The sequence below is a fragment of the Moschus berezovskii genome, chromosome 3 (genome assembly GCF_049115385.1).
Source record: "Moschus berezovskii isolate FMDL1 chromosome 3, NW_MosBer_1.0, whole genome shotgun sequence".
NCBI lineage: Eukaryota > Metazoa > Chordata > Mammalia > Artiodactyla > Moschidae > Moschus > Moschus berezovskii.
The window spans coordinates 22,174,552-22,192,195 of NC_142462.1; the positions used below are offsets into that span (position 1 = coordinate 22,174,552).

Sequence of the window (17,644 nt, forward strand, 5' to 3'; positions counted from 1 at the left end):
TGCTGTTGTGGAATAGCTCGGTTAGACATCCAGAACTGGCATGCACACACGGGAGAGGGATAGGCGTGTGAATATATTGCTCTAATGAGAGATGGGCTGGTGTGATTATTTTTCTGGTGTTCATCTGCTATATACCTATCCTTTTCCTGACTTTATTTCTGCTTATTCCTCACATCTGTTTTTCTCCATGACACATGTATACTTTGAGACCTATAAAATAATTTTAGTCGATTAGCATGTTGGTCTTTCTTTGGTTCTTTGAATTGCAATGCTAGGACAAAAACACTCTATTAAGAAAAGTCTAGCCTTTAGGAGACTATTTTCAGGTTTTAGTTTTTTGAGTTGGGTGGTTTTTGGACAGATTTTTCCAGTGACTTAAAGGCTGAAGGCAGCCAGCTATCATGTGTGAAGTTGCTTGGCTAACTAGCCTAGTAACAACCACAGTTCTACACAGTGATTTGTGTGGAGAATTCAGGGATCCAGAATAAGAGTTCTCATCTTCACATCTGCAGAATATACCTACCCTGTGATTAGTTAGCCTAAATTCTACCTTATCACACCCAAAATGCAAGGGAGAAAAACAGTCATTTATATAATGTAAATGGCAGTGTCAAATATTAGTTCTCTCAGCAGCTCTGCCAGCTTTCTTTATTGGTACCAAGTCACAAAATCTAGACTTCAGTCTGCCACTTATAGTTGATCTTTGGCACAGTTCACTTAGGCAGTTGTTATAAAATTCTGCAGTTTTGCAAAATATTGTGGAAACATTGATTATTCTAATCATGAAGTCAACTGAACCATTCTACTCAGGCCAACCACCAGGAGCTGTATTCCAAGATTCCATAAATTGGCTGCTTGGAACTTAAACTGGGTTTCCCGCAGCAACAATGTGTATCATGTGGATGGAGTTTCCAAGGGCCAGTGCACATCCGTCTGTTTAACTCGTACCATGATTCAACTCATTAATATTTTTGAACTGTTGGTATTAAGACTGAGAAGTCCATAGTTGCAGGAAAGAAAGAAACAGTTTTATCTTTTCAGGGTCTAGGGCTGACCCTAGCCAGACTTTTGAAAAAGCCTCTCTTTGATGTCTTATTCCTTTCTATATACGTTTTAAACTCTGTTTGCAGTCATCTTTAGGGCTCTGTTTCTTAACACTCTTTGACGTTTGCCCTTAACATACTTTAACCCTCCATCTTCTAGACAGCTTCGTCGGCCAAGATTTTGTGGCGTTTTTCTTTATGGCTTATATTGTGAAAATAGATATGTTAGATAGACTTGTTTTAGCCACCACACCTTGAAAATCCCTTCATTTGAGCCTTGATCTGTTTCCCGATCAAAAGGTTATCCCCAATGATTCTAGGTGCTTATTATCCTAGAAGAACTCCTCCATCGTAAAATTACAGAGAGTGTAGAACTCTTACCCCCACAAAGGAGTTATTCCATAGGTTAAAAACTGAACTTCTGGAGACTTATGTCCCTAAGTGCATGTTCCCTGTTTTGCTTTTTCAAGATTGCATCTGAAATTATATATATTCACATTATCTGATGTGTGTAAGCATAGCATCCAGTAAATGCCTTTCCCCACTCTTTCTGGAATGTTTACAATTGTACTAATGACAAGTGCTGTGCTTTCTGTGGATGAGTTACTATTCTTAATTCAAAATTATTAGTAAGTATGCAACTAAATTCTAGCATTTACAACCTAGAGTCTAAAACAAAAGCAAACCGAAATTTATTTATATGCCTGCATATGTAATTTTGATATATATAATTTCCATCCCTGGGTTGGGAAGATCCCCTGGAGAAGGGAATAGCAATGCATTCCAGTATTCTTGCCTGGAGAATCCCATGGACAGAAGAGCCTGGCGGGCTACAGTCCATGGGGTTGCAAAAGCCTCGGACACTAGTGAGCATGGATGCATATATAATTTCACTTAATCTCCAGTTATCTATTTACTATGATATAAGCTGCATCAAGAGCAGGTAATTTTAATTTGCTCATTAAGGCAATGGCACCCCACTCCATTACTCGTGCCTGGAAAATCCCAGGGATGGAGGAGCCTGGCGGGCTGCAGTCCGTGGGGTCGCTAAGAGGAGGACACGACTGAGCGGCTTCACTTCACCTTCACTTTATCCTCAACAACTACAGTGCTCCCTATTATTAGGATAGAGTAATGCTTAGTAAGATTTTTTGAGTATTCTTTCTTCATGGTATGTCCATTTTTTAAAGAATATATTGTTAAAAACAATAGAATCCTTGTCTTTAAGTTATTTAATTATATATGTTAGGTTTTTGAATGTTTGGGAAGAGTAGGATAATCCTCCCTGCTACCCAAAAAAAGACAATAGACAGTAACCACTCTAAGGTTATGCTAACAGTGATGACAGGTCTTTGGCGAGAAAGAAGCCATAAAGTTCAGATTTCCTATTGAAATTACAGAAAAGAAAGTAACTTTGCTAAAATCTATCACTTCTTATACTCTGATCATGACTAGGGAAAAAATAGGGTATCAAATAGACTAGAGGAAAGGGGAATCTGTTGAATTTTTTCTTTCTGTTATCTTTTATGTTCCTCTAAGAAGAAATAGGAAGCATTGAAGCCATTCTTTGCACCGTGCCTTTGTAATAGAAGGCAGACCCAGTGAAGCTGTTGCCTAAGCTCTAAGACTCTGAAGTAGAAGCCTAGAATGTTAGATTAGAACTTGATCATCTTGTCTCATGAGGACACTACAGTTGACATAGATCAAAACAGTGATGCAGATAGCATGACGGTCATGGACTCTGACTCTGCCGCAGCCATTGAATCTCTCCTCTTCCACTTAATAGTTGTGTATCTCTGGCAAGTTACTCAGGTTCTCTGTTTCTTGGTTTTCTAACCTGTAAATTAAGGGAAATGATGGCACTGCCTCATAGGATTGTTATGATGATTAAATGTGCTCCGGTGTCTTTACCCTTTTTATCTCTTATAATATTACCACAATCCTGTGAGTAGGGGCAGTGTCATTATTTTAAGAATGGGGAGCCTAAGGCATAGTGAAATGAAGTTAACTTTCCTAAAGTCTATGGAGTCTGGAGGCCAACAGAGATCTTTTGTAGGAACTTCACACTACTTGTTGCCACCTTTGCAAGAGGAATGGCCATTTCACAGTCATTCAGCTGTGAAAGAGCCTGGTGTGTGGAGAATAGTACAAAATCGTATGGCTGGAGCACAGGGATAAGTGGTAGGGAGGAGAAAGCAGTGAGGGTGGAGACGTAGGTACGAAGGCCACTGTTTCATAAGGGCCTTGTAGCCTTGCTGAAATAAACAAACAACTAAGTGGAGAATTTTTGTCAGCTAAAGGACATGACCTCTAAGGATAAACCTACAGAAGTGGAGAGAGACTTTAAGAGGAGGAGAGAAGATGCTATTTGAATAGTCTAGTCCTGAGTCTCCCAACTTGGCTTATTACACACTTTTTTCAGCAGTTTTAATCTGTACCTGTAATGTGAATTTATATATTTCCGAGTTATCGAAGTACATAGTTCAATCCATATACAAGATATGTATTGGTGAAGTTTTCTTATTTTTAGGGATAAAAAGTAAATACATATAAATGATCTCCAGTTTTCTTCCTGCATGTCAGCAGATTGTTTAGTGCAGTCTAGTTGGGAAACCACAAGTGTTGGGCAAAGATGAGGAGGGTTAGCACAGGCAAAGGAATTGACTGAAGAAGAATCAGCAGCATTTGGTGGCTGATTAGATGTACAAGGTGAGGGGTTAGAAAAATGAGGATAAAGACAGAGTTCTAACAGAGTTCTAGCTTGGAGCGTGGGAAAACAATTACCACTGTGAATCAGGCAGTGAATGTCAGAGAAGGAACAGACTTTCAGGTGACTATTATATAAGTTTAACATTACATTTGGTTATCTGCTTAGAGATGTTAAACATTTCCTTTTAAGCAACAATGAGGACGGAGAAGGCAATGGCAAGCCACTCCAGTACTCTTGCCTAGAAAATCCCATGGACGGAGGAGCCTGGTGGGCTGCAGTCCATGGGGTCACTACTAGTCGGACACGACTGATCGACTTCACTTTCACTTTTCACTTTCACACATTGGAGAAGGAAATGGCAACCCACTCCAGTGTTCTTGCCTGGAGAATCCCAGGGACGGGGGAGCCTGGGGGGCTGCCGTCTATGGGGTCGCACAGAGTCGGACACGACTGAAGCGACTTAGCAGCAGCAGCAGCAGTAGCAACAATGAGGAGAGAGGAGAAATACTGAATTTTTACCTAATATTGATACACAGCACTTTGTTTTGCCTTCTGTTTCACTCTGTAAATATATAAGTGCACATTTAAAATTATATTGAAACTTTTATTAGAAGTTTTCATTTTTCCCTCTGTAGGACACTGTAGAAGCACTTTAATATGAAACACTGTGTTTCAGGTTTTTGAAAACTGATGTCCCTAGAAATTTGTTCACCTAAAAAGCTCAGTTCAGTTCAGTTGCTCAGTCGTGACCGACTCTTTGCGACCCCATAAATCACAGCACGTCAGGCCTCCCTGTCCATCACCAACTCCCGGAGTTCACTCAAACTCATGTCCATCGAGTTGGTGATGCCATCCAGCCATCTCATTCTCTGTCGTCCCCTTCTCCTCCCGCCCCCAATCCTTCCCAGCATCAGAGTCTTTTCCAGTGAGTCAACTCGTCGCATGAGGTGGCCAAAGTATTGGAGCTTCAGCTTTAGCATCAGTCCTTCCAATGAACACCCAGGATCGATCTCCTTTAGAATGGACTGGTTGGATCTCCTTGCGGTACAAGGGACTCTCAAGAGTCTTCTCCAGCACCACAGTTCAAAAGCATCAATTCTTCGGCGATCAGCTTTCTTCACAGTCCAACTCTCACATCCATACATGACCACTGGAAAAACCATAGCTTTGACTAGACGGACCTTTGTTGGCAAAGTAATGTGTCTGCTTTTTAATATACTATCTAGGTTGGTCATAACTTTCCTTCCAAGGAGTAAGCGTCTTTTAATTTCATGGCTGCAATCACCATCTGCAGTGATTTTGGAGCCCAAAAAAATAAAGTCTGACACTGTTTCCCCATCTATTTCCCATGAAGTGATGGGACCAGATGCCATGATCTTTGTTTTCTGAATGTTGAGCTTCAAGCCAAGCTTTTCACTCTCCTCTTTCACTTTCCTCAAGAGGCTTTTGAGTTCCTCTTCACTTTCTGCCATAAGGGCGGTGTCATCTGCGTATCTGAGGTTATTGAGATTTCTCCCGGCGATCTTGATTCCAGCTTGTGCTTCTTCCAGCCCAGCGTTCCTCATGATGTACTCTGCATAGAAGTTAAATAAGCAGGGTGACAATATACATTCTTGACGTACTCCTTTTCCTATTTGGAACCAGTCTGTTGTTCCATGTCCAGTTCTAACTGTTGCTTCCTGACCTGCATACAGGTTTCTCAAGAGGCAGGTCAGGTGGTCTGGTATTCCCATCTCTTTCAGAATTTTCCACAAGAATTTGAAAACTAAGGTTCTATCAGAATAATTCTCCTAAGATCCTTAATTACATTACTTTTCCAGATATCAAATATACTGGGTAATCTGAAATTTATTTTCAGTTTAGTTTTACGATTGTGATTAATAAGAGGCATGATTTTAGTCTATAAATTGGTTTGAAGACTATCTTCAATAGGGTGATTTGCTTTCATTTTTAACTGCCATGTCAGACAGATTCAGAGTGATTTGTTCACATTCGTGTACAAGTCTGAGTGACTAGTTAGTATGTTGGTGACGCCAAGTCACATCTGAAGACAACACTCAGCAGTGTTGTGCTGCCTATCAGGATTAGGTTTGCAAAAGAAGCTCTTGTGTATTGTGAGTACCCAAGAACAAAGGAGCAACTAGAGTTTGTTTGCTTACTTTGTAAATTATTAGTTCAATGAATGCAGAATAAAATGTAAAACATGGGCCTAACATTTGGAATGTAAGTTAAGTCCCAGTTAATTCAAAACACAGTCTTATTTGAAAACAAAGTTCAAAAATACAAGTGACCAGGGTTAAAATGTTAATTTTTTCCTCCTTACCTTTTGCTATATGCTGATCTAAGAAAGATCTTAGCTGTCTATAGTTGTGTTGTTTTTTCTTTTTTAATTGTGTAACCTTCTCAAAAGGGCTTCCCTGGTGGCTCAGTGGTAAAGAATCCACCTGCTAATGCAGGAGATGTGGGTTCAATCCCTGAGTTGGGAAGATCCCCTGGAGAAGGAAGTGGCAACTCACACCAGTATTCTTGCCTGGGAGATCCTGTGGACAGAGAAGCCATAGGGTTGCAACAGAGTCGGACACAACTTAGCAACTAAACAACAACAAACCTTCATGTAAAAGGTTGACTTTGAAATTATGGAGAAATCTTAGAAACTACTTGTAAAGGTCAAATGTTCTCCTTGCTCTTTCACAGTTTGATCTTGGAGTTCACTGAAAACAGGTGTTCAATACAATAGGTAATGCGAAATAGTGCCAAAAGTTTGTCATCAAGACATGCTTGTACAGTTGTTTCTATTGATTCCATCAGGCCATCAAATCACACTACCACTGATAATTTCATTTCCTAATGCACAATAAGTAATTTTTTAAATTGAAACATAGTTACTGTATACTGTTATATATTATAGGCACATAATGTTCACAATTGTTACAGGTTATAACTGTTTACAGTTATTGTAAAATATTGACTGTATCCCCACTGTACAGTATATCCTTGTAGCTTATTTTATACCTAATAGTTTGTGCCTCTTATTTCCCTACCCCTGTGTGACCCCTCCCTGTTTCCCTTTCTCCACTGGTAACCACTAGTTGTTCTCCATATCTATAAATCTGCTTCTTTGTTGTTATAGTCCCTAGTTTGTTGTATTTTTTAGATTCCACTTATAAGTGATGTCCGACAGAATTTATCTTTCTCTGACTTATTTCACTTAACATGGTGTCCTCCAAGTCAAGTCCATCCATGTTGCTGCACATGGCATTATTTCATTTTTATGGCTGAGTAATATTCCATTGTATATATGTACCACATCTTCTGTAAAAGAAGTCATTTTCATACTAGAATTAAAATAACAATTATATTCTACTGGCTCTTGCTGCACATATAATAAATATTTTCTTTGAAGAGGAATCTATAGAATCTGTATACTTTAGGCCTTAGTTGTTAAATTTCAGAATGATAAATCTCCGTATGCTAAAAGATGCCATCTTCTATATATCATAATAAAGTTAGTGTGCAGATCTATTTAAAAGGACATTTCTGCTTCTCTCTTCTGCCAACAGAGTGGAATAGGCATTTAATTTCTGAATGGTTCACCTTTGTTTAATTGGTAAACTGGTAACGATGTCTTCTTTCTACTCTTGTAGCAGTATTTGTTGAGAGCTTGCTGTGTTTCAGGGACACAGGTTTTTTTTTCACAGCCATCATATCAGTAGTTATTCCTATTTTATATATCAAAGCACAAAGGATGACACTGTTCCTAGGCCATGCAGTTAGGCCTAGATAGAAGTCAGGTGGCCTGACTCCAAACCAGTGTTTTAACCTTTTCATAACTGGTCCTCGAAGTTGGCTATACTTCAAAAGCATTTGGGAAAAAAAAAAAAAAAGCATTTGGGAGCTTTACCAGAAAAAATGGGGGGTGGGGACAGCACATGCCTGGGAAAGGGGCCCCAGACTAATTAAATCAGAACCTCTATAGGGATGAGGTTTCAACACTGGCATTTATTAGTATTTTTAAAACGTCTTCTGATGAGTCTAATGTGAAACCAGGGTTGAGAACCACCGCCCTTTAATTATACTGTTTATACTAGAATTAATTTTACTTAATTTGATAAAGTAATCTGATAGTAACAGATAAAACACATGTAAAAACTTAGGGCTAGAGTAAAACCACAGTAGAGATTTTACATACCTTCCTACATAAATGAAGCAACTTTATATCTACAATCTTTAATACTAAAATTGTGGGCCATACAACTTAACACATCAGAAGTAATGAGGCAGTATATAAGCAGAAATTCAGAAAACTACAAAAACACAGTTTAATGAGTTTTGTTTCCATATGGAATTTCAGACTTCAATAATATCTTTAATCTTTCCAAGCTTTAGTTCATTATCATGTGTTTAAAAATACTACTTATATTTTAATTGTAAGTATGGTACATGCTTAAGTATAGTCTTTTATAATAAAATAGTCAATAAAATGTTGCCAGATCTGGGTGATTCTATTATAAATATAGATGAAACTATTGTGAATGCAGACAGATATAGAAATAATCATATTCATCACACTTAATTTCAGAATTCATATGACTTACGAAGTTATGAGAACATAAGGTAACGTTTAACTTAAATCTCAACAACATGTCTAGTTACTATCTTAACATGGGATAACAGAATGAGAAAACGTATCATGCTTGTGAACAAAAGGGACTGAATGCAGATTTCCATGAAACTTCCTCCTCAATCTCCTGAGCAGGCATGCTCACCTCACGTTTAGTTACTGAAATGTGGCTATCAAACTCAACACAGGCTTCTACATGCAGAAGTTAGACAACCAGGTCTGAATGGGTATAATGAGTTGTTCATGGGAGTTGTTTTTAAAGCATGCCATTTATAAAGCAAAAAAATATTTTGGTACACCGCCCCTCTTTTGTATGTTAGAACCTGTGTTTAAGAACATTTTTATAGTGGAGTATAGTTGATTAACAACGTTGTGATAGGTTCAGGTTTACAGCAGAGTGATTCACTTATGTGTACACCTGTATCTGTCCTTTTTCAAATTCCTTTCCCATTTAGATTCTTACAGAATACTGAGCATAGTTCCCTGTGCTATACAGTAGGTCTTTGTTGGTTGTAAGTGTTAGTTGCTTAGTCGTGTCCGACTCTGTGACCTCTATGGACTGTAGCCCACCAGATTTCTATGTCCATGGAATTCTCCAGGCAAGACTACTGGAGTGGGTTGCCATTCCCTTCTCCAAGGGTTCTTCCTCACTCAGGGATCAAACCTGGGTCTCCTGCATTGCAGGTGGATTATTTACTGTCTGAACTACCAGGGAAGCCCCCTTCTTTGTTGGTTATCCCTCTTAAATGTAGCAGTGTGCACATGTCAGTCCCAAACTCCCTAACTATCCCTCCCCCAAATCACAGAATTTTAGTTAGGAATGGTAATTACTGTAGTTATATAGTAACTTAGAGGGGCAGCTGTGTTGAAGGTTATAGAACTATGCAGCTAGTCACAGAGCTACAACCACAGAAAGTTATCTCTATTCCTTTTTCCTGTTTATACTCTATCAGATTGCCTATTTACCTTAGGGAGAAAAAAAACAGATTAAAGAAATCTGTTTATGGCACCAATATTTTTTCTTTAAAGCTTTGTCTTTCCAGCACCAGACATTAGATGTAATGCACAAGCACACACACATATATGTGTGTGTGTCTGCATTTGTGTATTTGTATTTTCTACAAATAGTTTTTATTGAAAAGGCAAGGCAATATAATAGCACTGAATACCATCTTTCTGGGACAGCAGTATACTGTGTTTCTTTAAACATTAATCACCCTCTCCCTCTCCCAAAAAAGAATTTTTAAGTAGGTAAAACTCTGTAGAAATATATATAAGCCTCTGATACTAGAAAAATTTTAAGAAAAACCATTTACTCTCTAATTCACTGTAGATTGTTAATAGGAAGACAGTTTTGCAGATTATCCAGCTTCCAGCTCAACAGCTAGCTTTCCATTCTGGGAAGGTCCCTTGAAACCGTCAATGAGGTTATGAGAGAAATCACATAGTAGATCTGATGATGTGTGAAGAAATAGGACACAAAAGACTGTGGCCAGGATGACTTTCCTTACATGATAATAGGGTACATGCTTGACTGCTGACATGGTCACACCTCTGCTGGTGGCAGAAAAGGCTAGTGAACGGCATCGAGCCCATGGTTTTGAGCCCGTCCTGCGGCAGTGGGGCATGCTGCCACCAGTCCTCTCCAAGGGGCATCACATGCCACAGCTACTTTTTCATGTAGGTCCTTGGCAAGGCTGGTGGTTTGGACAGTAAAGCAAGGTCAACCTATATTTTTGGTATCACACTGAATTCAAGGTCTCACGGTAGACCATGAGGTAGACCAGTCGTTTGGTCTAGCCTAGCTCAAGTAGCAGGAAGCCCAGATTCTAGTCAGGTTTGTGATGTTTTGCATCTCCCTAAGAGAAAAAATATTCCTTGTCCTCCCTTCCCATTTGTTCAAGCAGTTTAAAAGGAAAAAAAAAAAAATGCTGAATCTAAGAAAATCCTCAAGTCTGAAGAAATCCAGCTTAATTCCGAAACTTCATTCCTTCCAAGAGACTATACCTAATCTTTATGGACATGTGCAACAGTAGTGGTGGAGAAACTGTGTGGTTCTCTTGGTTTCCCAATAATGTGGCCTTGCTATTTTGCAGGCAATGATTTCCCAGCCAGAGACACTGCCATATACAACTAGAAGCACACATCTGCACTCCCACGACTTACATAGATGCGCTTTGAATTATTCACCAAATACACTATCAGTGTGCCTCAAGGGTCTACTTTCTAAGCATGTACTATACTTCATAAATGATGATTTCAAAAAAAAACCCTCTTACTCAGATTATGAATGTTGGATTGTGCACTGAATCTTAAATTGAAGCAACTTATCAAAATTTGATACCTGTAATTATGGTACTAATGCCATCTTTCAAAATATGTATGAAAAGTAATACATCCTCAGTAGGTCATGTGCTTAGTATTTTAGCACTGAGGACTGGTTTTGCTTTAGGTCAGAATTTGTTTAAATAGGACTACTGTATTTATACAGGTATGTTACTGACTTTACAACTTGGCATCTTAAAAAGATAATGACACATTTTGGTGGACTTGAATTTCCAAAATCCTTTGCCAGGTAGGAAAGGAAGAAATTGCATATAGGTTTTATGGCTTTTCATGAATAGACCGTTTCTTTTTGGTCAAAAATACGAAGATGCTTTTAGATTTCTCATGCTTCCAGCAGCAAAAATACAAATAGTGCCCCAAAAGTTTTTTATATAGACATTTTAAAAGCAGAGTTCTGAGCATTACCTTTTTCACTGTGGGCCAAGGGAAAGTATATTGTGTTATAAGCCTGTTTTTCCCTGCATACATGTCATAGTTCTTAGTAACATTTCTGCTAACAACTTTCGTAATGAAGATTATACCACAAATTAAGATATTCAATTAAATCAGTTGAACAGTTAGAAAATATAGAGAACCCTGCATCCTAATCTCTTATAATTCTTCTGCATGGCTTATACATATTACCCCATCTGTTTACCTTTTTGAAATACATAATGAAATGATGTGTTTATTTTCAGGATTACAGCTCTGCTTTACTCAAAATGCCGTTTTCTGGACCAAACTATCAGCTTTTTTTTATGTTTTGTGGTATGGCAGACTTCTGTTGCATTGAAGCTTTTATTTATAAGAAATGTACAACACAAGGATGTTAGAAATAGCTTTGCAATAAAGGAAGCTCTGTGGTGGAAGCCAAGGGGCAACAGTGGATAAATTGTGCAAAAGGCTGCTTGTTTGGAAATCACATTTAATTTAAAAGAACTTTCAATCACTAGTTAATATAACTGCTTTAAATTTACAGACAGTGGGAGTAGCTCACCGCTACCCAAGTATGCTTCATCTCCCAAACCAAACAACAGCTACATGTTCAAACGGGAGCCCCCAGAGGGATGTGAGCGAGTGAAGGTCTTTGAGGAAATGGCGTAAGTAATGTCTTTTCTATCAGCTGGGATCTGCAAAGCTGTAAAGCTTTTTACTGAGACCAGTTGATTACAGATGAATCAACTACTCCGTCCAGCTGATAATGTTTCAGAAGCAAATTATGAAAAGAGAATTCAATAGGCCAAAGAGATCTGACTTAAGGAGAATTAAGAGTCTGTGTGCTGGAAATACACTAACACAGAGAAACTTGGAAATTCATCCCTACTACCTACAAGATCAATTTTGAATCTTTAAGAATTTTCCTTTCATAAGCTCTGTTGATGTAGATGGTTGAAGAAAACAAACAGCTGTAGCAGCACAGTGAATAAATACCCACATGTGCGTAGCCTTCACGACAGTGACCCCACCAGCCAGAGGGACTGTCTCCTTCCCTGTAGACATATCTAGCATGTGTATTCATTGAATTCAGACTTCCTGTCCACAGGTTTTTTTTATTCTTTTTGCAAGTTCAGTATGTATAAAATAGAAAAATTCAAGGGAAAAGAGATTGATGTTGTAAATACTTGGGCAGAACAGCTCAAAATGAAAGAGTGTGCGGCTCTTGGATTTGCTCATCCCCCTGCCCCAGTGCAGGCTTGCCCGATGGAGGCCGCTGCACTCACTGGTCTTGGAGGAGGTGCCGGCGTAGTTCCCCGGAATGGGGGGAGATGAAGGGCTTGTGGACGCTGCTTTGTTGGGCCGACTGGCTCTACAAGAAACTACTGAAACTTTTTTCTTATTTTTCCTGATCTGGATTAGCAGAAGTACGTATAGAGATAGAGAAAAAGGAAGAAGTACTTAAAACCATATATCCGATGGGGTAATCCCTCTCCCATGTACTTAACAGAAGGGGTCATTTTGACATTGCATAATCCACGTTTCTAAATAAATGAAAGTAACCTAATCTCAGAAACATTTTTGTCTGCCCAATCCTTTTGAAAATCCTTTGTTTTCAATATCACCTCGGTGCTGTGTACGTCAGTAGTATGCCAGCTGACTTGTGCTATGGAAGATGTTTATCCCTCTGTGTACACTGAATCCATTCCCTGCCATTCACATTTTAGCCGTTTTAGAGAACTCCCGTTAATTTGGAAAATGCTTGACTTTTTAATGATTGTAAAACCTCATTTTGTTTTATGGTTTTAGGTCTCGTCAGCCTATCTCAGCCCCTCTCTTTTCATGTCCTGACAAAAACAAGGTTAATTTCATCCCAACCGGATCAGCTTTCTGTCCTGTAAAACTCCTAGGCCCTCTCCTCCCTGCCTCCGACCTGATGCTCAAGAACTCTCCTAACTCAGGCCAGAGCTCAGCTCTGGCCACCCTGACCGTCGAGCAGCTCTCCTCCCGGGTTTCCTTTACATCCCTTTCCGACGACACCAGCATAGCAGGCTCCGCTGAGGCCTCTGTCCAACAGCCATCCCAGCAGCAGCAGTTCCTGCAGGAACTGCCGGGTGAGGACCACATCTCCGCTCACAACTACGTGGTCATCTAAAGTGAAGGGGGAGCTGGCCTCCACCCTGTGTTCCACGCATTAGGAACTAGATCTCAGACACCTATCTGCATGGAGTGACCAACTTTCTGACAGCACCACCACCACCACCAACAGAATACTTAATCAGAATCATCAAGTATCTCAACACTTATCTTGGCAGGGACGGAACTCCTATTCAGCAGTTTTTGTGGAAAGCAGTAATGCTTGCAAAATGTGTGTATCATTCAGCATTCTAAGTGGAGACTATGCATTTCATCGTATGTTTGACAGATTAGTACTGTGTCCTGTGTTTTGTCCCCAAATCTTCAGTATAAATAAGCTCTATATCAGAAAGTTGCCTGTCTAAATAGAAAATGTCTTGCTGTGTTTTGTCCTATGGAAAAATACTGTACTTCAGGGTTATGTTTACAATTGACCCAGGTGTTCGTTTCTAACTTCTGTAATACATACAATGCAAAAAATAAATAAATGGCCACAACAGTTGCACAGGGCCCACCCTATGGCCTAGCTTCAGGTACTTCAGTTGAAGTCTAAACTCAGGTAACTTGGAATGTATATCATACTGGGATATTAACTGTCTCACAGCTGAAAAGCTAAAGAGGGAACAGCACTCTTTTGCCTTTTCTTCTTTTATGCATTTCCCTCTCCTCATCACACTCCACATTCTCAGAATACGAAGTGCATTCAACCCTAGGAGAGCAGAAATCCCGGGCGTGGGTGAACGCGAGGAGAACCAGCAAATCCCTGCTGTCTGACATCACTTTTGTCACACGGTTACAAGTAAAACAACTGTTGCATTCACTGTTTCAACATGTGTAAATGTGGCTTTTTTTTTTTTTTTAACAAGTTCAGGTGTTGCTCAGTTAATGACTGATACAATGTTGCGAATAAAGTATCAGGTACGCGGCTGTACAAAACATTCCCCCAGTGTGTGTGTGGACGTTAAAGACAAGAATGTCTAGGTGTCATTTTCCCAGAGGATGGCTGAGGTTTTTTGTTTATGTTGGCCATCAGGGTTATAAAATGCTACTGATCTATCTAAAGGCATAGTCACGTTTCATTTCTCTTTTGGAAATTCTTGAATCTGCAGGTTAAGAAATGACACACTTTGGTTATTTTCCTCAAGCAGTTCAGGTGCATGAGTTGTTTTAATGTAGAGAGAGCATATGTGAGTCTCAGAATTCAAAACAGGTTATTTGGTGACTTGCAAGTGCAAGCAGTGTGGAGCTGTTTCATTTAAGCCTCTCATAATAATACCATGAATACTTCTGTTCATATTTTGGAAGCATAGACTATAAACCCAAGTAAAGAGCCTTGACCTGCAGACTTGACCTAACTTCTTGAAGTGTGAAGAGAGCCCTAGATGTTCCTGATTGGTCAGCGAAAGAGACCAACTTCTGACATTGTTTTCTGCAGCACAGAGTATGTTTAAAAGCGGAGAGAAGTTTCTGTGTCTTTATTCTTTCAGTTCAATAAAACAGTTGTTTCATCTGCACCTAAAGTGTATGGCACAATTTTCTTAAGTAGGGGAACAAGGTGCCTACAGTTACAGGAACGTTTCAGTTCCTTTCAGTCATTCCTGGGTTTTTCTTTATTTTCTAAGGAGGTTGAAGAAGGAAGATGTGATAAAGAAGAAAGCAACACCATTGATTTTTCTTTTTTTTAAGAAATAGTATATATATGTGTGTGTATATGTTTGTGTATGTGTTCAGTGTATTATTTTGTCATGAGCCCAATTATCTTCTTTCCACCAAAGTTTGCAGTAATATTCTCTCCTGAAGGTGCATTCTGGCTCCTTTAACTTAGTCAGTGTTATATCGTAGGAGACTGTCATGGGAAAGGACTCAGTTCACTTTTACCATTTTCACAGGGGAACCTTTTAAAACAATCTATTCAGCAGAAGACACCTTTAACCCTAATAATCTCAGGCCTTGATGAAAATACTATATTTTGTAGATTATGGTTAAAGGGAGAAAATTATTAGTTCTGTAAGATAAATATGAGCTCCATTAACTTCTGATATCTGGTTTAGCATTACATAATGTGTTGATCTTATACTCTGCTTTTGTCCAAATAAGATGCAATAGTATCAATATCAATTTCTGAATGATGGACTGAATATGCATTTTTTGGTAATGAAATCTGATGTACGATATTTATAGTGACGTGCTTTTATTTTCTCATAAGAAAACTAAATATTGTGTTGTACATTTGTTCTTAGCATATATTAAAGTTTTGAACCAAATGTGTTAAAGCTTATGCTTTGCCATGTAAATTTCCCAGAAGTTGTTGAGCTCAAATGTATCCTACATCCAGCTGTAGAAATTTGTCAGAGATTGTTTAAATTTTGTATATAGTTGTACTGTTTAATTCTACACTGCGCTGAACAGTATTCGAGTTACCATACAATATGGCTTTACACAAGGAAATGTGTGGCTTTCGTTTTGTATTTTTTCAGTATAGAAGTTCCTGTGTCTTCTTATTTAAATAAAGTTATTAGTAAAACTGGAATAGTTCACTATGTTTTTGGAAAGACTGGGCTTTTAGCATCTTACCTGACACGATGAATTTAGCTCTTGGGTTGGAGGTACACTTACTGGATTAGATTTCCACAGCCTGGTTTCCTCTTGACATTTAATTTACACACTTTCCATCACAAGTTAAGAAACGTGATGTCTGAAGTTCCAAGTCTTTGTTCTGTTCCCAGCTATGAGCACCTTAAAAAGAGAAGACACTCCTGATGTCACCATTTTATGCCTAAGAATTATTTACGAAAATAAGTTTAATGAAATTGCCACAAAGGAAGTTGCAGCAAAATTTTTAAAAATGTCACTCTTTTTATTTACAGAGCAAAAGAGTGTTGTTGTTTTCCCCAGTTACCTAAATAGAGTTATCATGGGCCACGTGGTGTCTTGAAAGCAAAAACTAACTGCTTTGAAAAATAACTTGCCAGCAGCATAGTCTTAATTTCCAAAGCACCTCTCACTAAACAGATTTTAGTTGAACCTAAAATGACTATGTTTGGGGCTTTAAAAAAATAAATATAACTTTTCAAGAGTGAGTTTGATCAACTGTCTTCTTCAGGACAATATATGATTTAGGCAGGAAATTACTGTATACAAGTTAAAAATTCCACTGCAAATGAATGTGAAGAAAAAGTGGAATTTCAGCCCCATCTCTGCTTGATCATACAAGCTTAATATTAAATGGCCCTGAGACAAGCTGCTGCTGCTGCTAAGTCACTTCAGTCATGTCCGACTCTGTGTGACCCCATAGATGGAAGCCCACCAGGCTCCCCCGTCCCTGGGATTCTCCAAGCAAGAACACTGGAGTGGGTTAGTATTTGCAAAATCAAAACTAAGGAACAAGGAAGAAGAAATTCTAAGAATTTTGTTTTATGTTTAACCCTGTGTTACTAGAAATAAAGGTTATTTATGAATATCACAAAATAAATGTTTACCACCACCCACAGTGTGAGGTGAGTTCTAGCTCTGCAGTCTGGTTATCCCCGACTTACTCCCTATAAGCAGCTTCTGTCTCCTACCCCATCTTTGGACCTCACAAGTCTGTCTGCCCTGGTAAACGCACTTTGGTGAACTTAGGGTTCCTTAGAACTACAGGAACTTTGTGAAGGTAGATTCCGTAATTCACGCCTTGAGTCAAAAGCTGAATGCGTAGTCTAGCCCCACAGTTCCAGATGTCTAACAAGCATCTCCCGACTTCTTGCCTCATTTCAACTTAAGTGATTAAACAGAATGAAGACACTCTTGTTCCTGTCACACCAAGTTAGCTCTTCTCCTTCACACTTAAGTTCGTTCTGTCTCCCAGAAAACAAGGACTAGAATACTATTTTCTGACATTTTCTTCACCTAAATCAGAATTGCCTGTCTTCCTACTATCTCACCACTAAATATCAAGCTGCTAGAGCTGTGATGGTGGTAGATAAGACAGCCATGCCATGTGAATGACTTTCTTTTGAAATAGGATTCAAATGACAAGAAAAATAAGTTTGCTGGACTTCCAAAAATCTCTTCATCTGTAGACTAGGGGTCAACCAACCATAGCCCATGGACCAAATCTTCCCCAATGCCTATTTTTACAAATGTCTACATTTATACTGTCTGGTGGCTCAGATGGTAAGGAATCTGCCTGTAATGCAGGAGATCCAGGTCTGATCATGGGAAGTTGGGAAGAACCCCTGGAGAAGGAAATGGCAACCCACTTCAGTATTCTTGCCTGGAGAATCCCCATAGAAGAGCCTGGTGAGCTACAGTCGATGGGGTTGCAAAGAGTCAGACCTGACTGAGTGACTTAACACATACATACATACTGGAACAAAGCCACCCTTAGTTCCT

The 17,644-nt window shown here is 39.0% G+C and overlaps 1 protein-coding gene across 2 annotated transcripts in view; it reads left to right on the forward strand.

Moving 5' to 3' along the window:
• The window catches only part of GLCCI1 (glucocorticoid induced 1), a 111,708-nt gene extending 95,908 nt beyond the window's left edge, over positions 1-15,800 (forward strand). For both annotated transcript variants that reach the window (XM_055420476.2, XM_055420477.2), the window contains exons 7-8: positions 11,679-11,799; positions 12,944-15,800. In XM_055420476.2, coding sequence (XP_055276451.2) covers positions 11,679-11,799; positions 12,944-13,289 — 467 coding nt within the window. In that variant the 3' untranslated portion in view covers positions 13,290-15,800. The remainder of the gene's footprint in view (positions 1-11,678; positions 11,800-12,943) is intronic.
• The last annotated feature ends 1,844 nt before the right edge of the window (positions 15,801-17,644 follow it).